General features: G+C 43.0%; 1 protein-coding gene across 12 annotated transcripts in view; it reads right to left on the bottom strand.

Moving 5' to 3' along the window:
* The window catches only part of FAT3 (FAT atypical cadherin 3), a 673,325-nt gene that overhangs the window by 30,129 nt on the left and 616,023 nt on the right, over positions 1 to 27,173 (bottom strand). For 11 of the 12 annotated variants that reach the window (XM_054524904.2, XM_054524910.1, XM_054524913.1 and 8 more), the window contains 4 exons: positions 25,578 to 25,775; positions 21,609 to 22,407; positions 8,989 to 9,123; positions 7,010 to 7,167 (listed from right to left, as the gene is read on the bottom strand). In XM_054524904.2, the coding sequence (XP_054380879.1) occupies positions 7,010 to 7,167; positions 8,989 to 9,123; positions 21,609 to 22,407; positions 25,578 to 25,775 (1,290 nt within the window). The remainder of the gene's footprint in view (positions 1 to 7,009; positions 7,168 to 8,988; positions 9,124 to 21,608; positions 22,408 to 25,577; positions 25,776 to 27,173) is intronic. The other variant, XM_054524906.1, reaches the window with a different exon arrangement.

The following is a 27,173-nucleotide window of genomic DNA, read 5'->3' as shown; positions in this document are numbered from 1 at the left end:
AAGCAGTGTACTAAGTGCCAAGGAGATCATCTGAGTGAATAGAGTTATCATCTCTGCCCTCATGTGGCTGACAGTCTAGTAGGGTAGATGGCCATTAATCAAATAATCACACAAATACATATATGTTCCTTGAATACATTTATACGAGTGCTCCACAGGGGAAAGAAAGAGGCCTGGTAGAAATGAAAAATTTCCTAGTTCTCAGCGTTGTATACATTTAAGATTTAAAAGCTGCTCTATATTAAACACTAGCATATTCTTAAAATAGTCCTTTAGGATGATGCTTATGGTTTAGGTAAAGGTTATCTTCCAAGGTGCTCAGGGCTTGGCCATTTGCTTAGAATATGTGGATCGCTTTTGACACCTGGCCCTCATGAATGCTCCCAGCCATGGTTTGGGGTGCGACAACAGAGACCAGCCTGCTGCTGTGAGTGCACTGGTGTAGGTAGCAAGGGCATCACTGCGCCCGGAGGCTAATCCCAGGAGACATCACACACAGGAAGAAAGCATGTGCTATGGAGGATCCATGCTGGCAGAGAGCTGCAGAGCAGGGACTGGCCCTCCATGGAGCCCCAGGCTCAACTGCTGCAAGGAAAACAGGTCTTTGAATCCCCTGTGTCGTCCACCTTGTTCTACATTTCTCAGAAATGCAATGTGGCTTTGGGATCCAGGGAATGAGGGCCGCACCCCTGTCTAGCCAAGTGTACATTTGGTCATGAAGGGATTCACAGCCAAAAATTGTGAAATAAAAGCTTCTCTTCTGGCCTATGTCTATGACCCAGCAAGAGGACCTTGTGGAGGCCAGCGTCTGAGTCATGCAACTAACACTAGTCTGTTGGCATTCATAGTTCTGTGCAGAGAACAGACACTTGTCAGCAAAGAAAAGAAAAAGGAAAGGAAAGGAAATGACAGGACAACACAGAGCTTCCAGGTCACAAACAGCCAAGGAGGTACAGAGAAAATGAATTCACAGAAATAGACTGAAGCAGTCCTTGTGAAACGTTTTCAACTCATAATAGACCTAGTCGGGATTATCAGAGCACCTCTCATTCTCACACGTGGCGTATTTCTCTACGCTTCAGTATAGACAACTGAATTCTTAGGGACTCTCATTTCTGCCTTTGTAGCTCCATGTTCTTCATCCTGCATAAAATTTCGTAGGTCACGCCACATAAATATGTGTATCTAGAAGGCAGGGGGCTTTAAGCAGCAGACAGAGGTGTGGGAATTTTGGAATGCTGAATCAAATTCAGGCTTTGTCATGTACCACTCAGGTACCCTGGAGAGAATGGTCTGGCCCCTCTGGGTTTTGGGTCTGGAGAGCAGAGAGAACTGCTATGGCTTATTTTACAAGGCTACTCTGTCCACTGCAGAATGGGTAGCCACATCATACACAGTTAGAACATACATACTCTGCTCTGTCATGCAAATGTGCAAATGTAAAAAGACTGAAGACAAATGTTTATGTTCTTTTCTGAGAGCTTTCAGGTGTAATCTTTCTTTCTTCTTCTTCTTTTTTAGATGGAGTCTCACTGTGTCACCAGGCTGGAGTGCAGTGGCACGATCTCGGCTCACTGCAACATCCAACTCCCTGGTTCAAGGGATTCTCCTGCCTCAGCCTCCCAAGTAGCTGGGATTACAGGCAAGGGCCACCACGCCCAGCTAATTTTTTGTATTTTCAGTAGAGACAGGGTTTCACCAGGTTGGCCAGGATGGTCTTGATCTCCTGACCGTGTGATCTGCCCGCCTCGGCCTCTCAAAGTGCTGGGATTACAGGTGTGGGCCACCGCACCCAGCCTCACGTGTAATCTTATGCTATCATCTTTGTCATTTTATTCGGTTCCACAAAATTGAATGAATAGATATTGTAAATCATACCAGAATACTTGCTCTATGGCAACTCCTGGATAATTTCCATATTTCTATTTTATTGTAAGTAATAAATCATCAAATGTGACTTTGGGGAGTATCTTCTTCTGGCACAGTCCACCTGCTGTTTTTAACTCTGTGGCTACAAACTGGTGTCCTCAGTCTATTATGAAAAATTGGTGGTGAGAGTGCAATTTATCTAAGTGTTTGTAAAAAGATGTTCAATTAACATATTACTTGGTTCATTCTCCTCTCTCACCCCTACCTCCTACCTCTTTGAATAATCACCAAGTTACATATTCACCAGGGAGAAATGACAGGACTCCGAGGTACTCAGATATATCAGCGTTCTATAACTGAGGAACATAAAATTATCTCATACTAACAGAGCACGGTTAAGCTTGCTTTTTATTTTTATTTTTGTTGCAAAAATAACAGCAGCAACACTGCTGAATGAAGGAAGCCAGATGCCTACACGATTCTCAGCCTTTTACAAACAAAAATCATTTGGATTGTCAAAATCCTAGGAGGTTGAAATTACCAGCTTTGTTTATATGACAAACTAGAACACTGATGCCAAAAGTTACCTTGTGAAAAGTTAATAATCTTTTGCTACTGCACAGGTATATTATTCCAGAGAGAGAAAAGAACACTTTGTCTTTTCATGTCTATATTCTCTTATATTGGAAAATATATTCTGATCATATTTAATTCTTCTCTGTCTTCAGAGTAGGGTTCACCTAGTTTTAAGGATCTTCTTTAAGAGAATGAAGCTTTCTCAAATCAGAGGAGAAGCTATTTTAATAGAAATTGAGGTGTGCATGAAACTGTAAGAAAAGTCTATAGCAACGATACTGAAATGATTTGCTAGAATTAGGGGTGTAGCTAGGTATTTGTTCAATGAACTACATAATTGAGAGAGTGTTGCCCTAATGTTATAAAATATTTAGATTCTCAGGATCATTTGATTCAGTGATGTGCTTTCCCCTGGATTTTTAGTAGCTTGGGGCTTGGAAGACAAGAAATCAGAGTTCTAAGAAGTCCTACTTTTGCAGGAAAGTAGGATTTTGAGTAAAAAGTGTAAATTATGGCATGAAGTCTTACTGCTTCAGATCCTTGGTGTGTGGTTATAGCAAATGCATAATAATCATGGAACTTGTAAGAGGATTATTCAATATTCGTTCAAAAGGGGATGTTTTAAAAACTTTATGTTTTCCCTGAGTTGGGCACAGTAGCATGTGACTGTAGTCCTAGCTACTCGGGAGGCTGAGGCAGGAGGATCAAGTGATCAGTTTGAGACCAGCCTGGGGAACATTGTGAGATCTCATCTCAAAAAACAAAAAAACCCACAAACAAAAATACAAAAAGCTATTTTTAAGGCTGCCATTAATAGCCATTTGGTATACATTAAGTATTTTAAATGAGTAAATGAATGTATAATCATCCCAGCCCTCTGAATTTCTTCTTTTGATAAACTCCTGTAGTTTATCAAGAGATATCTAACTCCCAACTTGCTCTCCTCTTTCATAGGCCCAGACCCAAAGTGATATTGACTAGCTGTCACTTTGAGCAAGTCATTCAATTTTCTCTGATCCTCAGTTTCCTCACAGGCAAAAAAAGTAGACACTCATACCTACATGCAAGGGGAATGAGAGTCGAAATTACATGTATGTGAAAGTACTTTGTAAACTCTTAGGTATTTTATTATTATTACAAAATGTAATTATTAAGGTTAACTTATTTTTTGGTGACATTCTTAAATAGATCGTTGAAACTCTTAAATCTTGTAGGGAGCTTCCTTGTTACTCTTTTGATCTATATTGGAAAGATCCGGCCATGCCAAGTGGGCTGTTTTAAAAACCAAATAGAGCTTTCCCTCTCTTCCTTTCGGTTTAGGGGTCTGAAGCTAGCCATGTCTGAGAATCATCAGAATGTAGCAATGAATCATTTATAACTTCCCCCCAAAATAAAACATGTGATAGTTATAGATTAACAACCATATTCTCCTTGTGCTTTTGCCATGATACTGGAGATGAAAGACTGACACAGAGATAAAGTGTTCTCCTACTGATTTCTCCTTACATCTCTTCTGGTGATTTGACATGTTTCTTTCTTCTTCTTTTTAAAAAATCTTTTCCAGATCTCCCTTTGAAAAAGAATGCCATGTTTCTTTTATAGGTGTGAGGAAAGTCACAGAGCCTATCTGACTATTTTCATTGTTGCTTTGGCTGCCAGGAACCTCAGTTATGGTTTGGGCTCTACTGAAGTAGTTCACCTCGGTGTAGACTTTCTCATAATGATATTCTACTCTACCCAACTTCACTGGTTGGCTCTTAACCTTGTATTTTCATCTTAATGGTACTTTAATTTTATTGCATTTGGATGCTTATGGTAAGCCTTGAATTTCTTTTGGAAGAAGATAGGGTATCAATGGTAAACAGAAGAATGAGTGCCTTTTATTATTGCTGAGAGACAGTGATATTCTTTGTCCGTGAGCATTTTCACTTCTCGAGGTCTCTGTGCAATTCTTTAATTGTCTGTAAGGGGCGCCCTTCACCCCACTGAGTACTTTAAGTACTTTTTAGAGAATGTGCTCTGACCGGAAAAATATAAACAACCAAGAGGTGCAATTTAAACAAAGCATTTCAGCTTAGTTGTTGAACCAAAGTGCAAGGCACATACTGTACCTAAAGCCAAGGAAATTAAATCTTGCATGAGGCTGAAAATGTTAAGCAAACAGATTCAAATCCCCTTAGTGGATATTCCTGGCGACTGTAGGAGAATAACTGCAATAGTTTAGTACAGCTGTGTCCTGCTTTGGGCAAACCCAACATATGAAAAGCAAACTTACAGAACAGACAGATTGGGAGTGATTATTCTCATCACAAAGGGATTAATGGAAGGGTTCCTTCAAATAGCATCCAACTCTAGTTTATTAGAATTCCATTTACCGAGATTCAATTTACACAACTTTCAGAAACATGCTTGTTTCATGAAATGCAATATACCTTAGGAGTTGGAGCTGCCTAAAAGGCTTAATTATTCTTCTTTCCTGTCCTCTGGGATCTGCATATTTTAGACTTTTGCCAGTGAAGTGTCAAATCACAAGCTCCATTTTAGGATCAAGCCATTCAGGTTCAATATTTTTGTTCTCTCTCAAATTTAATGCTCTATAAGAGATTTACTAATAGAAACTATTTTCAACCACCAGCCCTGTTAGAGCATGAAGGAGGAGAAAGGTCAGTGAGGCCCACGCAGAGCCCTAAGAGCTGGTAGCTCTGAATGCTCAGAACACTTTCCCAGCAATTATACTAAACCTCAACTCTCAGGGCTATTTAGAAAATGATCTGCTGACCCAAGGCAGGCTGCTTCCGGGGCCAGAAGAAAATAAAGGCAGGACTTAGGTTTTTGAGTTTTTCTTCTTTCACCATGAATATCTGATTTGAATGCATCGTTCTCTAAAACTGTGCAACCAAAGTACTTTTCTTATTTTCTTTTAAAAATATTGCTTTCCTTTCCAGATCTTAAATTAGAATTCTGAGTTGAATGAATAAGGATAGTGGGAGACTGCTTACAAAAGTAACCAACTTTTAAACTTCAACTCCCTGCTCACTCAACTATGGCCATCAAATAATACCTGGCAATACCAGATGTGGGTAAGTAAAGCCCTATGTGATCATTAAGAGAAACCCACTGGCATTTAATGTTCTCTATTTCTATCCTTCCTCACCTGCCTTTAGAACTAAAGCCTGGGCCACCTAATCAACTTGGATCTGACATACCAAACAATCAAAGGGCAGAAGCTGGAAAGGTCCACCATGTACCCTTCAAGCTGAAACCTTGGGAAGAAAAAGATTTCTTGCCATTTCCATGTGAAAGGGCGTTTTCCACTGGACGGACTCTGAATGTTTCTGAAGAGCATTTATGACAGGCTGACATAGCAACCTGGTGAGAATAGCATGAGATGAAACACATCTCCCTCCTTCTCCTGCCTTCTTTCCTCCATACTAGAAGGCTGAATCTGGTCTACAGATGCCCAGAATGTGATTTTTAATAAATGAGTTGTAGTAGCAAGATGGAGAGTGAGGGACAGTATGGAGACTAACGGCATGGAGTGAGAGAGACTAGAGTGTGGGATCCAGGCCTCATCACTTATTAGATGTGCAACTTTGGGTAAATAACTTAACCTCTCTGAACCACTGTCCTCCTCTTGATCAAATGGGGATAACATAAAACAAACTTATCATATTAGCTGTATAATAAAAATAAATGATGCACAAAAAGCTGTTATTATCTTATTTGCTTGTTTTTGTTTGTTTGTTTTGAGACAGAGTCTCTGTCACCCAGATTACTGTGCAGTGGCCTCAGCCTCCCAAGTAGCTGGGATTATAGGTGCCGACCACCATGCCTAGCTAATTTTTGTATTTTTAGTAGAGACAGGGTTTCACCATGTTGGCCAGGCTGGTCTTGAACTCCTGACCTCATGTGATGCACCTGCCTCAGCTTCCCAAAGTGTTGGGATTACAGGTGTAAGCCACTGCACCTGGCCCATTACATTATTGTTGTTTTCACGAAGGCACCAGAATCCTTGAGCTGAATATAGATTCAGACTTGCTCTAAAATAAATCTGGCTGCTTTAGGAGCGTTTCTGAGGCTAGGAAATGACTGAAAAATTGGGCTACTTGGGTCATGATAGGACATATGAAATCTCCTATACCCCCTGTCTCCAATTTCCTCCCTGAGCAAGAACAGAAATTGCCTTCAAAAGTCAGTGGGGATAGACCCATGTGGTAGAAAAGGATACAGCCAATCCTTTTAAAGGACCACCCCTGTTGTGGAATTGATTAGGAGACACATTCTAATGAACTGTTGAGCGATTACAGCTCAAAGGAAGCCAGCCCTTGAACCTGCTCTCAAGAGAGATGCCCCATGTACCAAGAGCCAATTTTGAAGCTGAATGTTCAAAAGGAAATGGGATGTTGGCTCCCTTCCCAGTTCTGCCGCTGCTCCCCTTTGCCCAGAAGTCTGCTTCTGGTCTTCTGAACTTAAAAGACAAAATGATTTCAGCCATTTCCCAATCCAAGAGCCAAAACACTAACATGAGAACTGACTGCAGAAAAAGATAACCCATTTTAATTACCTTCAGAATTATGCAGGGATTTGCTCTGGTATACATTATAATCCCATTGCTTTGCAGTGTTCGAAGACGCAGAGCTAGTTTAAAATTCTCTTCTTTGCTATTTTCAGAAAGCCGATATTTGATGTAACTGTTTCCAGCAAAGCTGAGAGAAGTGTGCCCTGAAAAGACCGTTATGAGAAGACATATATATTTTTAACATCCAGGAAGGAACAGAGACACATAAAATCACCCAACAACCACCAACCAAGTTGATTAAAGACCATGCATGAGAAGTAAATGAAGGCATTGGGAGAAATCATTTTTGATTAAAAACCAGTTTTCCATTTCACATCACACTCTAATTTCAGAGTGAAAAAAATATTAACCAGTCAGCCACCAAATCATCTTACTTGCCTCATGCCAAGAGCCACTTGGTAAATTCCACAACTTGGATTTTCTTAATGTTACTAAATTTCCAACTCCCACTTTCTAAAGTGAGCATTATTAAAAGATACCCCTTCATTCCTCCCCCAACTCCCAATCACTTAGGCATTCAAGAACTTTCAGCTCTATGAAACAAAGAAAACAAAACCATTTCCAAATGATATCCATGTTCCCCAAGTATCCTAATGCCTAATAGCTAATGTATGTCATTTGTACTAATGTTGCAAAAAGATAACTGATATAAAGGAAATTCGTGTAGTCACACTTTCACTTTCTGGCCATTAATTTCGAGGCTCCCCTTAAATTCTGTCCAAATCGATTGCTCAATTCTGAGTTTACTCTTTTTTTAAAATTGCCTTCAACTTTATGTTTTAACAATAAAAGTAATGGCTGAAAAGCTGCCTTGCTGGGGTGAAAGGTGGAATGTGTGGAAATATACCAAATGGACAATAATTATAGACAACCAGAAGTTTTCTAGATAGAAAGGAGAAAAGTCAGCAGGAAGTGACTCCAGAACTTAGAAGATTTGGCTTTATGATCCCCTTACCCATCCACCTGCTATGTGCACAGTGCACATGTAGAAACAGGGGACAGCATAATTTTCCTCTAATTCTAAGCCTTACATGATTTAGGTAAGCATCCAGGTGGTCCCTTTACTTAATTGCAGCTCCCTTCTTGAAATCAGCTACGAAGGAGCTTTGGTTTCTACTTTTAGGAACAGTGCTTCTCTTTGCAAAGGCTGAATTTCTAGAACTCAATGCTTGCAAAGTTCCTTGCACATACTAGGCATGGTTATTTTTTTATTCCAACTATTTATTGGATTCCAAAATTGTTATCAATGTGCCCATATTTTAAATATACCTAAAGAGGATTCTATTGGTACCCAAAATGAAAAATATTCTTTTCTGAGTAAAGAAGTGGCAGAGAATATATGAATCAAATGAAGTATAGAAATTGAATGAAGATCAGAAACAGGATCATTTAGATTAAAATAACTTAAATACTGATTTTTTTTCTTTCCTTAAGATGCAGAGTTGAGCACCTCTCCAGCTGGAACATGAAGTTAGTTAAACATTTCCAGTAGGGAGTCTGCTTACTTGGTTCACCAGATGGGGCTGGCTCTAAGGAAGGTCAACAGGATTGGCTTAGCTATGCCTTCTGTGGATCTTGGTTTTGCGGCTGTGGATTTGTGCAGCACCCTGAGCAGCAAAGGCCATGCCACAGATGCTCAGATTCCTCTGCCCAACCAACAGCCTTTTATTTTCCATAATTTCACACCCTTAACAGCCATGAGACGTGATAAAAAAAAACACATGTTGTAGTCTCTCCATTATGTAAGAAGCCCATAGTCTTTACATGTTCCCTTAGCATAAGCTGCAGCTGTGATAAATCCTAAGTAAATGTGAGTGTGGATGTTAGCTGTGGTCCATTCTAAAGGAAAAGGTTGCATGCATAAAGAAATGTTTTCTGGGAGGACTTGGATGGTGTAATTTACTCAAGGGCAAGTGTTTCAGGAATATGAAATTAGATCTGCATCATTCCACTCCACTCTGCACCTGAGCACTCTCCGAGCTTCCCTGGTGGACACTGGCAGAGGAACGGTCTCCTGCTGGCTTCATAACCGACACACTGCATGTCCCCTGGACACGGCTTCTCCACACAAGGATCGTTGGACCCCGGACACAGTCCTCCTGTGACAAAGGTGGAATATGCATGATCAATACACAAAGGGATTCACCCTGCACTCGAGGGAAGATAGAAAAGGTTCAAAGGGAACACACAAATGGCTCAAGAGCTGGGATATGTGGGCTCTGAGCTGAGTCACAAAGATGCCACTTAGAAGTAGGGGCACCTGAATGGGCTTCACCTGGTGTGGGTGTCCATCCAATTTCCCTACATCTGCCAAATTTCACTGCCAGACTGATGCAGATTAGGTACAAAGAGTAAACAGAGCTCCTTGTTTTAGGCTAAAATATGTTAAGTTACACCTGGACCAACTTCAGCTGAAGAAAGATCACAATGCAAGGGCTTGTAGTATTTATTGGAGTGGGGTTTCTGCAGATTGGAGGCTATTTGAATGTATCACTTGAGTTTAGATTTCTTCTGCACCTCCCTCCTGCCCTCAAGAACTTGGAGGTTGATTTCAGAGGGGAAAAAAAAGACATTTCTAAAGAAAAGTATGACTAATTTTAAATTGTAGAAGCACAACTCACATTGTTTCCTAATCCCTTCTACTACATGCTATGTTATTGATTAGCTGTAAATGTGCCCTACCAGCTATCAAAAAAACAGCAGAATTATCCTTGGCAAGGGAAGGCTTCCTTTCTACCTGTTCGATGTTCACAGCACAGTAAGATGAAAGGTTAACCCCTCAGAAGGGAAATCCTGAAAAGCAGATTAACTGATTAAAGCAGAATTCAGGACCCAAGAGAGTTATTTTAGAACTGTGCAAATATGAACCCACTGAAGGAAGCACATTTTCCAAAGGTCCTGAGTATTTCACATGTAATTAGGCCACTTTTAATCTGGTAAGAGTTTCAGTGGTAAAAGAATTATAAAAAAGGAGACACAAATTAAAAATAACTCACAACTGAAACAGTGGTTTCCTAAATGGGTTAGGCATAGCCTAAAGGAGTGCCCTTTCCCCGTGAACTGAGAATGTGTAGCATACCAGCAGCTCATTCCTCAGCCAGATCTGGCCCATGATCATGCTCCTTTTCATCCTAAGTCTTTCCTCCTCATTAAGCATATTGTCCCAGCCAAGTGCAGTGGTTCATGCCTGTAATCCCAGCACTTCTGGAGGCCAAGGTTGGAGGATCACTTAAGGTCAGAAATTTGAGGTTACAGTGAGCTATGATTATGCCACTGCACACTAGCCTGGGCAACAGAACCAGTCCCTGTCTCAAAAAAAAAAAAAAAAAAAAAAAAAAAAGCATATTGTCCCAAGGTACGGTCCGGTCATTTCTTTGTGCAGAAGAAAGCAGGAATTTAATGCTAACTACTTATAAACATTAAAAAAACTGTAATCCTTGACAGGAGCAATATAAGTAGCACCAGCAAACTCAGAATTCATAAATCCCATTTTCCACTGGTTTACAGCTCAGTCATAAAAGACACTCTTGGCACTGATCCAGCTTACAAAGTCTTAGAAGATGAAGGCGTTTTTAACTGAAAATTTGGAAAGAGCTGCACAAATGGTTCTATAAGACTTAAGTGCCCTGAAATACATCTTCCTATTTTCCTCCCCAATCAAGTCTGTAGTCCTGACATGTATTAATCAATATTCAGGGAACTTAAAACAGCTGTGTGACCATCTCATGACCTATTTCAAGAAACTTTTGAAAACTAGTTTTTAAATAACTTCTGGTGCATTTATTCACAAATAATTGTTTGGGGCCAAAGAGGTATTAGGCCTGGGAATGTAAAGATGAAAGGAAATGATGCCTCCTTTCTCTCGCCTCAAGAAACAACATGAAAACACATGACGATAATATAATAAGATAACTGCTTTGGCAGGTAGGTGAGCACAATGGAGGGACCAGAGGAGGAACAATTCTGTCTCCTGGGAGAATGTCAGAAGTCTTCCCAAAGGAAGGGAATATTTTAACTCAGGCATGAAGGGTGAGATCCTTTGAGTAACAAAGGAATGAGCTAACCATAGCTATTAGCTTAACCTCAGGCCTGCCTTAATGTTTATTCATAAGTTCACAACCCTACCAGCTGACTCTGCTGTTTTCACATGTGACTTCATCTCAGTCTCTGATAGCCTGCACACGTCTAGCTAGCTCCTAAATATTGACCAGTAGTCTATGCTTAAAATGCAAATTGAGCCCAATGCTAACCTCAGCCATATGGAGGTGGCAATGTGCATATATGAATCACGACATGCATCCCATCAAATAGATGTAACTTCTGAGTCACTTGGGCATTACCTTTCAAGTACGTATGGAAACAGTAGCTTATGTATTTAAGAAATCTGTTACTTTCTATTCTGTGGACATGCCTTTTCCCTTCTATTTCAGCCAGTCTAAGTCTAAACCTCTTTATAAGCTTCTGTGTTTCTGAGATACAGCTATAGATACTACATTCATAGCCTGTTCTGCTCTAATGTAATGGCTGCATTGCAAAGAAACCTTGAATCATCAAAAATCCAGCTTAAAAGCCACTGTTCCAAAGGGGGAAGAAAGGGCCAGATAATTTCAGGTGCGTGATAGCAAAGGTATTTATCCCTATAGGAATAATGGTAACATTTTTAAAAAACAGCTATAAGTAAATACAATAAAAATTAAACTCTGTATTTCAGAACAAATCTAGCATTTGGGTACTTCTACCTTTTATTCACATGTTTTGGCATTTTCTTTTACCATCAGTCCTGCCCTGGTAATTAGCACAGTGATGGTAGCGATAGCCTGTCTGGAATGGCCACTGTGAAGATGCCAGCTGCAGCAGGGGAGGCATGGCTGGGGTTGCATGCTCCACGGGGCTGGTGGGAGCCAGAAACAGGTGGGAGCCCCACCCCTCTACTGAGTTGGCAAGTGTGAGCCCTGTACTCCTGGCACAGCCACAGCTGTCCAGCCACAGCTCTGGACCTGGGCATCCTTGTACTCTTGGATGCCCAGGAAGTCCCACCCCCTTCCCCTGCAAGCTCAGAAGTGCCTGCTCCTGCTCCCTGGCCTCTCCCTGCTCCCAGCACCCACTCCAATTTTGAAGCAAAGTTGTGGCCAAACCTGGGTTCTGTCGCAACCTGGCTGGATATGCGTGCATTCAGGGTGGTGCTAACACATCAGCCCCCCTGCCGCCTTGGGACCATCTGAACTTTATGCATAGATGAGCACAGGAGGGAGGCTGTGAGAGTGCTGAGGGTGGCTCAGCACAAGCCTGCAGGCGCCCTTCAGAATGGACAGCCTGGATACCGTGGATAACATGTTGATGGTGGCAGGAGGCAGATGGGCTCCTGGGCAGAAAAGGGCAGGTCCCCAGTGATGCCCCACCTTCAAGCCAGGGACTGTCTGAAGCCTGGGGGCTGGACTGTCAGTTCCAGGTAGTCCATGGACTGGAGTGAGAACTTATGGTGCTTTTTCTGGGTCTGCCCATGGCCAGCCATGGACCAATCAGCATGCACGTCCTCTCTTCTGAGCCCATAAAAACCCTGGATCCTGCCAGACTCAAACAGATATCTGGACTAGCAGCTGCAGAGAGGAGCTACCCACTGTGGTTCTCCTCTCTGTTGAGAGCTGGATACTCCTTGGGACAACCTGCCTGCAGTAAGGGTCTACCCACTGCGGGTCTCCTGAGAGCTGTTCTGTCACTCAGTGAAGCTCCTCTCCACCTTGCTCACCTTCCACTTGTCTGTGTAATTCATTCTTCCTGGACACAGGACAAAAACTCAGGACCTGATGAATGGTGGGACTGAAAGAGCTGTAACACAAACAGGGCTGAAAAACACCTCCCCTGCTCTCCACATTGCGGGCGACAAGAAGGAGAGAAAAGCCCAGACTTAGGGGATCCCCAAGTCAGGGCTGTGACACTCTCTTTGAGGATCTGTGGTTCCTGGTGTCTCCAAGCTTCTGGGCACCACTGCATTCTGCATGTCCGGATGCAAGTGCCTGCAGCAGACGCTATGTGTGGTACATCTGGTCCAGCTGCAGCCTCACACAGAGCTGGTACCTGGGCCGGCGCCTGGAGCTGCCTGCCCTGCCATAGCAGTGGGCGTGCCTTGCTGTGCACAGTGGCTGAACCCCATGCTTGCTCATGTGCCAGCGTGCCTGGCTGTGCGCAGTGGCCCACACACCCCTCACTACTCCACGCCTGGCTCGCCCTTGGCAGGTGTGGGATCTGGGCCAGTAGTGTGAGCCAAGTGCAGTCTGCTGGGCTGAGTGGGCAGAAGAAGCCCAGTGGGTGTGAGAAATACTCAGGCAAAAGGTGTCACCAGCCACAGAGGTTTTCAGCTGGAGAAGCAACACCCCAAGGATCCTGTGACAACAGGGTTCCTCACTTTCTTATCCACATGTCCTGTTTTAGATTAAAGCACAGAGGTACTTAGACCAGCAACTGGAGCTCAGCCTCATAGCTCTTTTTCTTATTTCCTTCTGTCATAACCCATAGCATGACATGTAATTAAATCACGGTCATTAATTAATGGATTATGTTAGATCCAGTCCCCACTGTGAAAACTGTAGTTTGAGGATGTGTAAAAAAAATACTCAAATATAAATATTATAAGTACATTCTAAGATGAATAATATCAATATAAATATTAGATATATAATCATGAGTATTTACATTCATTCCAGCAGCAATTACTTTTCTAGGTTCCTTTTCTTTCTTTCTGTTTTTAATAGGTTCTTTAGGATTAAGGGGATAGTTTTTGGCAAGGATAGTTTTTGTACCTCTTGATGTTTTAAAAATCCTCTGGGGACTCCTCCCTGAGTTCCAGCCTGGAAATGCTCAGCCATAAACATTTGGGCTCCGGCTGCTGTTGTCTGTTCTCTCTGCTCATGGGCCCACTCTCTTGTGGCTCAAGGAAGTATGAAGGCAGATGAGAATCTGCAGGCCAGTGTAAATGTAACATCCTCCTTAGCAGGGGACAGATGTGATCATGTGTGCAAACTGTAGTGTATGCCTAGCAAAAACTTTTAGTTTTTGAAAAACAGATTTCTCAAAAGGAAATAACACCCATATGCCATATTGCAGTTCTTTCCTCTCTATGAACTATTGTAAAAAATTAAGCGCTTTCTGAAATATATATTGTCAGAGGGACTTAACCTTTGTATGCCAACCCTGAACAATGTTATGTGCCCCCTTGGTCTCAGATATACCCATGTCTGGGTCCAGGAAACACTTTTCTGGGGATAGCAACCCTCTTTCCAGCCAAAGCCCTAAATTCTTTATCTAAATAGAAGCTAGTAAGCTTTAAATGAATGCTGAAGGGTTAACTTGCTTTTAGAAATCACATGTTTCTGTCATCCCCTTTTCAGGAAGTGTATACACCTGTTATTGTTAAGAGCCTTAAAGACCCCCTCTCTGGTGGCAAACACTGCTCCATCGGCTTCAGAGTACCAGTTAAGAGAAGGCAGTATCAACTCCTACTGGCTTCTGGGAGAAAGTTTATCTTATTAGCGATCATGAAGTAATGCAGCTTTAATTAACTTGTGCTGTGTTTGGTGACAGCTTGGGGGATGTGGGCTCATAGGCCGACATGCTCTGCATCTCCGACATCCATCAATTTGGTACCACAGTAAGCAAGAAGGGAGAAGGGTCCCACTTCATCAAACCAACTGATGCCATTTATGGTATGTCAGGGCAGGATCAGATGTGTTTAGCTCCTGTCACAAAGACGGCAGAGTAAGCTCTGCTCCCCATTCCCAGTTTCTCTCGGGAAGGTGGGGTAGTAAGATAAGTAAAGGATACTGCATTGACAAGATGCAGACCTGGATTATTGGCCCTGGCTAATTTTTTTAATTTAGTCACTGTGTGGCCTTGAACTACTCACTTATCTTTTCTAGGTCTCAATTTCCTTTTTTGAAAAATCAAGATAATGATTCTTCATAGTGCTGTGAGAATGAAATGGGCTACTCTATGTGAAAGCAACTTGTAAAGAAAAAATTTATTATAAAAACAAATTACTACAGGGTCTCAAAACGGGAAACACTAATTTGACCCAGCAACATGGCAGAGACCTGAACTCAGGTGTAACTTTTCCCTTGTTTTCCTTTTTTGGTCAGATTCATGATTTGTAAGTCCGCAGTAGGTGATAGGAAATATGAAATTCTGTGTGCACTGTAGGCATAAAATAAAGCCTGGGGCTTGTTACTCATCCATGTCACAGGAACATGCACCTGTGTTGACCCCATCACCACCTTCTCCATCTCAGGTGCAGGTGTTTTTTCACGCACCTTGTCCACCAGGAGAAATGCGCACACCATGTGACCATTCCCTGAAAGGTTTTCCACCTTCTGATTTTTTGCTTAGGTGGAAATTTAGGTCACTTTCTGTAGAGGTGACAACAGGCAATTCACCTGAGCAGAAGCATCAAAGCTTTGGAACATGCAGGGAGGAGAAGGGTGATCCTCTGGAGGTTTTATAAGGTTTCGCTACCGTATTTATGACTCTCCTCTCCTCTCTCCCCAGCATTCCCGCAGCCCCCTGGATTAAGTCTCTGCTTTTAGCCAATACATCAGTATCTAGCTGTGATTATTATGCTGCCACTTTAAGCTGATTCAACCTCTTGATTTATGTTGCTGCCTCATTACATTGAATAATCCAATAACTAATGGTAAACATCCCATGCCCTGAATTCACATGCTTTACCCACATGCCATGTCCTGGCAAATGCCACATAAGTCAATAAGCTCCCTTCTTAATTCATGGCCTGTGAGAAGTTTTAAAAAATGGAAGTCTCAACTTTGAAGTCATTTCTTATGGTTCTCTCGGAAGCAGAGTATCCTCCAGAATGGTGTTTGTTTGACTCAGCCATATTTTCTGTATGATTTCATTAAAGGCCAAGTGCAATTTCATCCAAGACCTCCTCTCTGGGGCAGCTGTGTATGGGTGGACTATAGAAAGGAATACACATACACTGAGAAGCTGGTATCACCACCAGGATGGGGACCTCTACACCTCTCCTGGCAATGTGGGACTCATGCGTACTGGAGATGAAGGATCCGCTGAGGTGTATTTCTTATGAATGAAAAATAGAAACTTCCCGGTTTGTAGGGAGTTAACCTGTTGAGATTAATAGACAACACCGAGGGTTACTCAAAGCCACTGGGATTGGCTCTCTCCTCAGAAAATGAGCATTAACAAACCCCAGCCAAAGTGCAAACCCAATTTCAGATTCTTCTGTGCTATATAAAAACACATCACGAACATGTTTTAAGTGTCTGACTACCTCACAGAAGCCGTCATCATTTTATTTTACCGTGCTTATTAGAAGTGCAGTGGCCACCTGTCAGCAGGCCTGCTTTACCTATCCTACCTTATCCCTCCCAAGGACTGTCCTGATATCTAACCATCCACCCCACTGAGCTCTCTGTCATTTGCCCAATGCATGATGCTGTTTCATTCTCTATGGGAATGGGGATCACATCAGCCTCTTTCACCACTGTATCTCCAGCACCCCACCCAGGGCCTGGCGCAAAACAGTATTCAATTAACTGCCGAGAGAATAAGTAAACAAAAGGATGCTTAAAATGCATCCTCTACCTGGCAAAGACCTATTATGACATGCTTCATTGCTTCCAATGCCTTTCTTGTACTCCTCCAAGTAGAGCTGATAACTCCCTCCTTTATGCTTCCTTCATGCCCCAATAACACCATCTATAACTTTTTACAGCACATATTTGTTTACAGCCAAGGAGCAAAGGAACTTCTTGTGTTTGGCTAGGAAGAGGATTCAAAGGGTCATAACAATTATCCTTAGTTATCCAGAGGGCAGCTTGTAGAAGCAGGGTTAGCCAGGTTGGGTCTGCATGGCTCTGAGGGATACAGCTAGATGACGTGACAAGGAGAGAGGTCCTGATGTGCTATAAGGCAGAAGATCATCTCAGCACTGCCTTGTGAGCTCCCAGTACTGGTGCTCAAACTTTGGCTGAATTACTATGCCAGGAATATAGAAAATAGGATGTCTGCTGTGGGTGGGAGTTTGGATTAGGAAACTTCTGAGTTTCTTTCAAATCTGTGCAGAAGTGGTAAGGTGCTGTGGTTAAAAAATGCTTTGAATAAGAGAGCCAAGGATGAATCCTAGCTCTGTCATTGACTAGCTCTACAGCTCTGTGATTCTGAGTGAGTCAATGGACCTTTCCAAGTTTTGGTTTCCTTAATTTTTGAAAAAAGTTAATGAGACCTACTCTTCAGGATTATAGTAATAGTTAAATGCAATTGCATGTATGTGAAAAACAGCATGGGAACTGGTCATGGCTTGATAAACATTATCTGTTCTCTCTGTCTGTGCCTTGATCCATGCACTGAATTGCACACCAGTTCTTACCTCCATGCCTTGGCTCTCATGCCCTTTGGTTTGGAATCCCCTATCCTGGTCACCTAGATAATTCCAGGCATCCTTTCAGACCTTGCTCAGGTGGCACCACCTCCAATGGTGAGCAAACCCTATGACAGTGCCATCCCCCACTGGTTGAGGGCATGGCTGGTGTCTGACTCATTTCTGTACAGCACAGGGCTTCGCCCATGGCAAACACTCCATCCATTTCATTTGGAGTACTAGGTTCCATTCTATATTCCATTTCTTAATAAAGACTTCACAAATCAGGCATCCACTTCTTCCACCACACCTATAAACACACTGGTTGTAAACTCTGATGGTCTCACTGGCACTCCACCCAACTGGACAAGTGTGTCCTTTTTGATATATTTATGTATTAGATTTTTGAATGCAATTTTTCAAAAATGGACAATCAGCAAGGCCCCATAGGCTGCCGTGACACCCTTTCCTCTTGCACATCTCCTATAGGGGCTCGAGGACATCTATCATCCTCAATTCATTTAAGTTGGTGTCAGTCTTTCTTACTGAAGTGACAATGTTCATCGCACCTCTGAAGTTCAGCAGGAACCACCTCACAACATCAGACCTTTGTATCTCTTGAAGTTTGTTCAGACACGATGCTTGTCGGTAGCTGGAGTCTAATGAGCTTATTTGGCACCAAAATTCAAGTCTGCTTTCATTTTGTTAAAACAACTCAGCATTTTGGTTCAAGATGCTAATGATGATAACTGGACCAAAAAAACTCTGTATGAGGAAAAGATGAGCTGGAAGTTGGGAGGAGGATAGAATATTGAGGCCAAATTTGTCTATACATTACTACACAGCCCAGAGTGGACAGTTACCTCTATTTATCATGCTAATTATTCCACCAAGTGGTGGGAAAGTCCATCTAATGAATCTGCCGACCTTCTAGAGTAAACAGAAGAGCAGCCAATACTAATTGCATATGAGTGTGTGCACCTGTGGGTGCACGTGTGTGTGTGTGTGCTTAGGGGGAGAGGCATTTATTGAATTCAATTATTTCTCCTTTCCAATAAATAAGAAAATGCCTAAAAATGCCTAACGCTTACCTTAACAATTCATGGTTGTATTTTTATTTGAAAGATAATTCTAGAAGTGAGAAAGCTATTGCTATTAAAACAAAGAGCCTGCTCCTGCACCTGGAGGAAACTCTTTCCTCTTTATCTTGCTGTGTGATTTCTCAAAGTTTGGTTTCCTGACCAGTAACATTAGAGTCACCCAGGCTACATGTGTAGAATCCTAGACTCCACCCCAACTGTCCTTATCTAAGTGTGGGGCTCAGCAATGGGCATTTAGTAAGCCCCATGCACACAGGAGTCTGAGAGAACTTCTGCCTTACTGGGATTGTATTGTGAGGCTGGCGATCAGTCTGCTAGGAAAATCGCATTACGGTCATGAGTTGCTTAATAATGGGGATATATTCTGCGAAATGCATCGTTGGGCTATTTCGTCATTGTGCAAACATCATAGAGTGTATTTACACAAACCTAGATAGCACAGCCTACTATGCACCCAGGCTATATGGTACAGCCTATGGCTCCTAGGCTACAGACTTGTACAGCACACTACTGTACTGAACACTGTAAGCAATTGTAACACAATGGTAAGTATTTTTATATCTAAACAAATCTAAACATAGAAAACGCATAATAAAAATATGGTATTATAATTGTATGGGACTACCACTGTATATATGGTCCCTTGCTGATGAAACATTGTTATGCCATGAATGACTGTATTTGAGTATTCTTACACAGTACATAGCACTGAGGTTATGATTCACATTTAAAAAGGAAGAGTACCTGTTCTTAAGATGCAGATAATAAAGTAGGGGCCCAAGAGGGCCCTTTCTTGAATTAGTATGCTGCTCTCATCAGCTGTATGACCCTGGGCAAGGCACAAAGCTACCACATCTATAAAACGAAGATTATCATGTATCACCTGCTGAAGACAGGGCTGGGCCAGATGACCTTTGGAGCTCCTTTACCACTAAAATCTAGAATTTCATTTTACAGCTTAATTATAAGAGTGACTTGAAGGTGAGAAAAGGCTGAGATCTTGGCCTGACTCTGCACAGAGCTCTTCTTGAGCAAATGCTGGCTTTTCAAACCCAGAAGGTCCTCTTGAGATGGCTGGGGCCTGACTCACAAAACCTTCTGGCATTCTAAATTTACTGGGAGTAGAAAGGTTTATGGAGACTAGAGAACAGGGCAGAGACATCACTTTGAAACATATTGCATTTAAGACATTAGTGTCTTAAGTAAAATCGAGAGCAACCCCTCTATCTCCAACAAAACCATTCCTCTAAATCCTTCTTTTAAAGAATTATTCCGTCTGCTCCCTGCCCCCACCCCAGTCTCTTCTTGATGAAGTCATCCCTGAAGACCTAGCACATTGGTGGTCTCTGTGTACAGATACCGCAGACAGCTTTCCTTTGGCCATAGGAGGGATTCTGTCCCTTCCATGCCGTAGCATTTACTGTAGCACTGTTATAGCAAGTAGGTGCTTGCAAACTGACTTTACAATTGTCAGCTCCTAAGGGCAGTAACTGTATCTTTTTTACTTTGAATCTTTAGTGCCTAGGACATTGCTGCCTTCACAGATTTTTTTCAGAAATAAATGAGTTTTCAGAGTACAAGGATTAATTAGCTAGTATAGTTTCTTCTTCAGGGTCTGCCCTGTCCTGTCCTGAACCTGTTTTGAACCCTGGTGTGAATCACCGCATACAGACCCTAGCAGAGCTTTGGTGTATCAGTTTGCCAACAAAGGAAATCTAGGTAAGGCCCAGACAGCTGGCATTCATAAATTCTGCATGTTGGTGACATCTGCCAGAAATGCATTTCACCTAGCATGCATGCTTTGAATTACTTTGCAGCTAATTTACATATTAAACAAGTCTGGACATCCCTGCTTCTACCTGATGCAATCACAAACAGAATTCACTGGCTGCCACAGAGAAAGCAGCTGGCACACTGATGGGCTGTTTGGAGCCTGTCAAAGTGTCTCTCAGAGGGAGTTATGACCCCTAGGGCCTCCCCCTGATGAGCTCATTCTCCAAACTGCAACCAAGAACTTTCTGCAAGGGAAGAGGCCAGGGGCCCTGCCTGTCCCCAATTACCTAAAGGATGTTTTACAAATGGCCTCCCTCTGGCCATGGTCCCTTTGGACCAAATTCACACTGGCTAGAAAAACTCTGGCTGCAATTTTCTTAGAAGGGGGCAGTAAATTTATGGCTCCACATGTCAGATGGAGGAAAAGAGAGAGAGGGCAATGCTTCTCATCGATCACTACGGGCATGTGACTCTGTGCAGCTATGGCCTTTGACTAGTAAAGGTCAAAGTTCAGTGACTCCAGTTACATCAACAAACATGAACCATTCCTTCCCTGCCATTCTGAGGGCTGAATCCATCCCTTAACTGTGCTCCTGGACATCTGGCCTCTGTTTCTCACTGAAGCAAATCCAACTGCCCTTACCCTTGGCAACAGCGTCCTAACTTGTTTCCCTGTCTCTGGCCTGGCCTCCTCTAATCCATTCCCCTCTGCAGCCAGCACACCCTCTGTGAAAGACAGATCTGATCCTGCCACTTCTTCGCTTCTCATCAGCCAATGGCTCTCACTGCTCTGGGATAATTTCTAAACTTTTCATCTTGGCTAATGGCCCTTATGTGATGACTCGGCCGGCTCTCAAGCCTTATTTCACATCCCAGCCCTGCTTATTGCAGCCAGAGGAAAGTTCTTTCCAGCCCCAGTGTAGGTTCCTCTTATGCCTCTAAGCCTTCCTCATGCAAGCTGCCCCTTGCCTAGAAGGCTCTCCCTCCCCTACCCTGATTCCTACTTGACCCTTATCTCTACCTAGAGGATACTCCCTTTGGGAAAACCCCCATCGGCTGGGTCCTCCACAAGACTTTGTATGTTTCTTGACAATATGTATCAAATAGGCTCGCCTGTTTGTCTGTCTGTGCTGCTCACTTAGCCACAGCTACATGGGACTGTACCTTCTGCAGCCCCAGCATCTATCATGGCTTTTGGGCACACAGTAATTGATCATTTAATATTTAGTTGAATGAATGATTGAATGCAGGCATGCTGGAATGGTAACTCAGTCTACTCCTACAATCTCAGGAGTTGGGAGGGAACACTCAAAACTGCACTCACCATTGCAGGTGCAGCGCACGTTCCTGTAGAAACGTGGACACACAAAGCTGATGCGAGCTGTGCTGTAGGTCATGAGCGCGTGGGAATCGAGTGACAAGCCTTGCTCACAATGCTGTTCCTGACAGTCCAGCCCTGAGCAGTTCTTCTCCAGGATGGCTGAGATGCGCATGATATTCTCCAGGTGTCTTCTGGCATTGGACAGCTTCTGGATCAGGTAGGCTGGCTTGTAGAACTCGCTGCTGTGCATCTCCACCGCAAACAGCATGTCCAGCTGGTTGGTGCCTGCCACGGGCTGGATGCTGATGATGTGCAGGCTGTCCTGCTTCTGGGTGAGGACTGCATTCCGCAGGGTGCGCCGGAACCCATGCATGTGCAGCCCCACGAAGTCCTCAGGGGACACATTTTCAAAGCGGATGGTAACAGTGTTCTGCAGCATCTCATGCACCAGCTGCTCCACATGCACGACCACATCAATGGGTACCTGGAAGCGACCATCACTCACAGACACATTCAGGACATACTTGCCGCTGTCCAGGCCTCCCAGGGCGATGATTTTCCCATCGTGACTGTTCACTTTAAATAAGCTTTTCTGCTCCGATTTCAGGGCAAACGTGAGCACGTCATACATGTCTTGATCTGTGGCATGAATCTTCCCAATGACCCCACCAGGAAAGTCATCCTCCATGGTGACAATGAAAATTTCCAGGGGAATGGCTGTGGGCTTGTGGGTGCTTTCCTCAATGACTCGCACGCGGATGTAAGTGTGAGAAACTTGCTGGGGTTTGCCTGAATCCTTTGCCTAAAACAACCAAGAGTTGAAAAGGCAACAAAGGAAGAAAACTAATCATAGTAAGTTTTTAAAAACCCGCAGATAGAAGACGTCTGTACCTTTACATTTGCTTCTTCCTTCATTCCTTGCCACTATTCTGAAAAATGCTGAGGATGTGCGTTTAAGTAAGAGGAGTGATTTATCACCTTCTATCCCCATATGTACACTCTGTTATGGACAATAAAATGTATCAACACAATAAAGCCAGCTGGGGTGAATAGAGAAGGAGGACAGAGGGCTACAAGACTCAACATGCCCACAACAGGCTGAGCTTGTTTTAATTTTATGCAGCAACCACAGGGGAAACCTCATAAAGTGGTCTTTCCACTTGGAGGAGAAATTTCTGTTTTCTGTTGGATTATTTCCTTTTGACTGGACCCAGATAGCACCTTTCTGCATATTTAAGAAATGACATAATTTAAGTGGGAATTATATCATGGTAAGGTTTCAAATAAAATATAATACATTGAAAAGAAAAGCTAAGTAGCTTGATAAAAACCCTTTTTCTCTTCCTTCCATGTGTAAGAATTAATAGAACATCCACTCTGGCAACAGGTCTTTATTGAACACCCATTGCATGTAAGGTGAAGGTATTCAGTGGTGCAGAGCTTCAGGAGAAGGGCAGATTCCCATGGGCTGGGTTTATGGAGCAGGTATCTGAAGATGTGGAGCTGCAGTGAACCCTGCAGACCAGGTGGGATCTGGGGAGAGATGTGTCCTTGTATGTGAAAGGCAGTGAAAGAGCCAGTGCCTTGGCATCACACAGACCTGAGTTTGAATCTTGTCTCTGTCACCCACTACATATCCGGCTTTGAGTATGTTAGTTAACTTCTCTAAGCCTCAGTTTTTGTATTTTTAATATGAGTAAAATAGTAGCATCAACTTCACAGGGTCCTTCTATTGTGGGGATTAAAAGAGAGTCATTGCAAAGCACTAAACCCAAGGCTAATCCATAGACACGCTTAGTACATGATGTTTCATGTGATTGTTATTTTTATTTGTTTATTTGTTTTGTTTATTTAGAGGCATGGTCTCGTTCTGCCACCTAGGCTGGAGTGCAGTGGTGGTACAATCACAGCTCACTGTAGCCTCAACCTCCTGAGCTCAAGTGATCCTCCCACCTCAGCCTCTTGAGTAGCCGGGAATATAGGTGTGCACCACCACACCAGGCTACTTTTTTTGTTTTTGTTTTTGTAGAGATGAGGTCTCACTATGTTGCCAAGGCTGGTCTTGAACTCTTGAGCACAAGCAATCCTCCTGCCTTGGCCTACCAAACTACTGGGATTACAGGTGTGAGCCACTGTGTCCATCTGTTGTTATTTTTATTATTGTCATCATCACATGCTTTATTTGATGGATGATGTGAACAAGAGATGCTCGAATGTAAAATTCATGGAGAAGGAGATAACTTTAGCAAGTTAGATCGAACTTGAAGTCAAACTGTGGAGCGTTTCAAAGGAGAGTGACGAGTTTAGACTTTATAGGCCAGAGGTTGCCCGTTCACATGTCAGAGGCCAGAAAGATGAAAGAAAGGCATGAAGCTGCTGGGTATAAGGTGAGAGAGGAATGGGCCTGTGGCCAGAGAAGGACTGGAGAGTGCTGTCTGTCAAAAGGTCCTGAAATTCAAAATCTGAAAGTCTGGGGCAGAATTCAGTCTGCACGGCCTAAGTTTTCAAACACTAGAAAACCAACAGATAGTTTTACTTTAGGGCAGGTATCAGGAATCATTTTCTGTAAAGGACTGGATAATAAATATTTTCAGCTTTGTGGGCTTTACAGCCTCTATCACAACCATGACAGGCTGTCCTATGCAAGGAAGCAGTCACGGAGCATACCTGAATGAAGGAGGCTGTGTGCCAGTAAAACTTCAATGCTAAAAACAGGCTGAGGGCAGGATTTGGCCCAAGGGCTGTAGTTTGCTGGTCCCTGACTAAGGAAAATGATGTAATCTAAGTGGAATGATTAATATGGGAGGGGTGAAGAGCTGGGTCAGAAGAGAATGAAGCTGAAGTCAGAGGAAGTACCCAGGAGGCTCCTGCCACAGTAGCATGATGAAGGGGCTATGCAGAATACAGTGAGGCAGTGGCAATGGGAATGTGACTGAAGAAAGGAAGAGAACACAGGACTCAGCGGTAGTTTAATACAAGGGACTGGGGAGGGAGTCTTTTACAAAGATTCTAAAACCTGAGATGTGAAATCTGCTCCATATCCAGAGAGGATAGGCAAACTGTCCTAGTTTCTGTGAGAAGGCACTGAAAAGCTCTTCTTGCCTTGAGTACTACCCTGTGATATAAAATTATTTACACAATATTGTTGGAGGAGCAGATGGCAATTGAAGAGTTCATTAATATGCTTGGAGCTGGCAGTCATTAATTTAGAAGGTTTCATGGAGTAAAGTAAGGTGTAATTTATCCAAAGAGACAATGTATATATAAGTCAATGCTATACCAATACCAATAATTACTATTGCTATTATTGTCACCATTAATAATGAGTCTAGGTTGCCCTCTGTAGGCAATGGTGGATGGAAAAAGTCACTCAGTTTCCCTGATGGGATCCAAATCTTGGTATTTGCAGAAATCATACATGGGAACTTTTGGAGGCCCTCTCATTTCCTGCTCCTTCTATACTCTGTATACCTACCACCTTTGCCTCTTTGGCCCATTTCATGTCACACGGGCCAATGAACATGAGGAACTGACATGCTGGGGGCCATTGCCAGCTGAGTCCTTGGTCCCCTCCTGCCTCACTGGGTAAGGCCTATCAAGCAGAGGCATGACATGGCTAAATCCCCTTACAACAGGGATTGGTAGCTGCCCCAAGTGGGGTAACGTGGTGGGTAATAGTATAAAGCAGCAGGAGTTTTTAGAATGCAGATTTAAGCCCAGTGACCATCTGTTGGGCATACTCTACAGGAATGTCCTTCCTGAACAATGATGCTTCCCTTCCTTCCTGTTCAGTTTCACACACAGAAGCAGCTTTTATTGGTGTGAAGTTGAATTTGAGATTAAAAGGGGGAACATTCCTGCATAGTAATGAATTATGTTGACTTACTTAGCAAAGAAAAAATCCACCAAAGGGGACAGAAACAAGCATGAGAAAGAAAGACAGCGCGATGGAGACAGAGCGCGATGCCATACCTGGACACACAACACGTATTCCAGAGACTCTGTGTGCTGGAAGACCACAGCCGACCGCAAGATCCCATGAGGGTCCAACACAAACTCCTCCTCTTCATTTCCCGACAAAATAGAGAATGAAAAGGGAGGCCCATTGTGAAAGGAGTCTCTGTCTGTCACCACCAGCTGCAAGATGCTGGTGCCCACTGGCTTATTTTCCTGCATAAAAGAGTATATAGTAAAAACGAAGATAAAAATTACACTTCTCTTCACATTGATTAAAACAAAACAAAACAAAACAAAAAAACCATCATTACAGGCTGAGAGTGCTGAGCTAGAAAACAGGGCTTTCAGTAGAAGGGATTCCCTGTGATATTATCTTGTCTTCTGAAAACATGTTGGTGTCTGTAAGTGTCATGTTTCTTATCTTTGGCTGCTTCCCACAACCACTTATGGGACAATCCTCTACTGGTGTGAACACAAGGACTTGGAGCTGCATGGGTTTACAGGTTCCAGCATGGTGCTGGGTGCACCTTGTCCTGGGTTAGCTGGCAATGCCCGAGCTGACCTGAAGAGCTCTCCATTGGGATGGGGAGGCAGTTCCTCACACACACATGTCACAACACAATTATGCTGAGGCCCAACACTAGATACAATGTCACAGCATTGGATTTTTTGGGGGGACATCCTGGCAACTTCCTAGTCAATATACAAAGGCATATTCCTGGTGGAAAATGGGGCTTTATGCCTTACCTCATTCTCCAGAACATGGTTTTGCCATGTTCCTTTAGGGAAGGGAATTGGGGTAAAACATTCCTCAATTTGACAATGAACAGAACAGGAATCCTTAATTTTGTCAGAATTCTTGGAAGTCCTGATTCTATTACATAAGCATTATTTTGCAGAACTTCTCTGCTTTTTTCCCCAAATGGGAATGCAATGCTCCTTCTTGTGTCAAAGGTTATCCTCACGTTGAAAACGCCAAATTAAATCCTCTGTAGCTCAGGCATTGCTGTCCTTTCCCCTACTCTGTTTAGACTTCAGCAATACCACAGCTTGGGCCCGAAATCAGTTGTACCAGCTCAGGCCTCCTGATGCCATTGACCTAAGGATTAAATGAGTTTGGGTTGCAGAGATGAAGACGATGATACACTTCAGTTTGGAGGGCAGGCCCAGTCAAGTTTTATGTGCTGAATTAGTCTTATGAAAACCATGTGTGGAAATAAGAAAGTCATTCAGGGTTGGGAAAAGAGAGGCATATTTTTTGAAGAAGAAAGAGAAAAGGACTGCAGAGACCTCTTATTTTGCTCCTTTTCACAAGTATCCTTTTGGTCATCAAAAACTAGACACTGTCTCCCTCTGGAGTCAGTCGTGGGACGACCATAGCCCCGCATATATTTACTATTTCACACTGACAACATACTCAGCAGCACACAAAACACAAGACTGACTGATTTGTTTGCTTACTCTCTAAAGGCCACTTCCTGCATAGAAGAGAGGGAGACAGACAATGTGGCCCTCAGGGTCAGCATCTGAGAAGAAGGGTGTAAGGTAACATAGACATGCCCACCCTGAGGATAGGGGCCCCACCATCACTCATGGGCTGAGCCTCTCCGT

Source organism: Pongo abelii, chromosome 9, assembly GCF_028885655.2.
Source record: "Pongo abelii isolate AG06213 chromosome 9, NHGRI_mPonAbe1-v2.0_pri, whole genome shotgun sequence".
Lineage (NCBI taxonomy): Eukaryota > Metazoa > Chordata > Mammalia > Primates > Hominidae > Pongo > Pongo abelii.
Note: the sequence above shows the minus strand (reverse complement) of the source record. Positions and strands in the feature narration are given on the sequence as shown.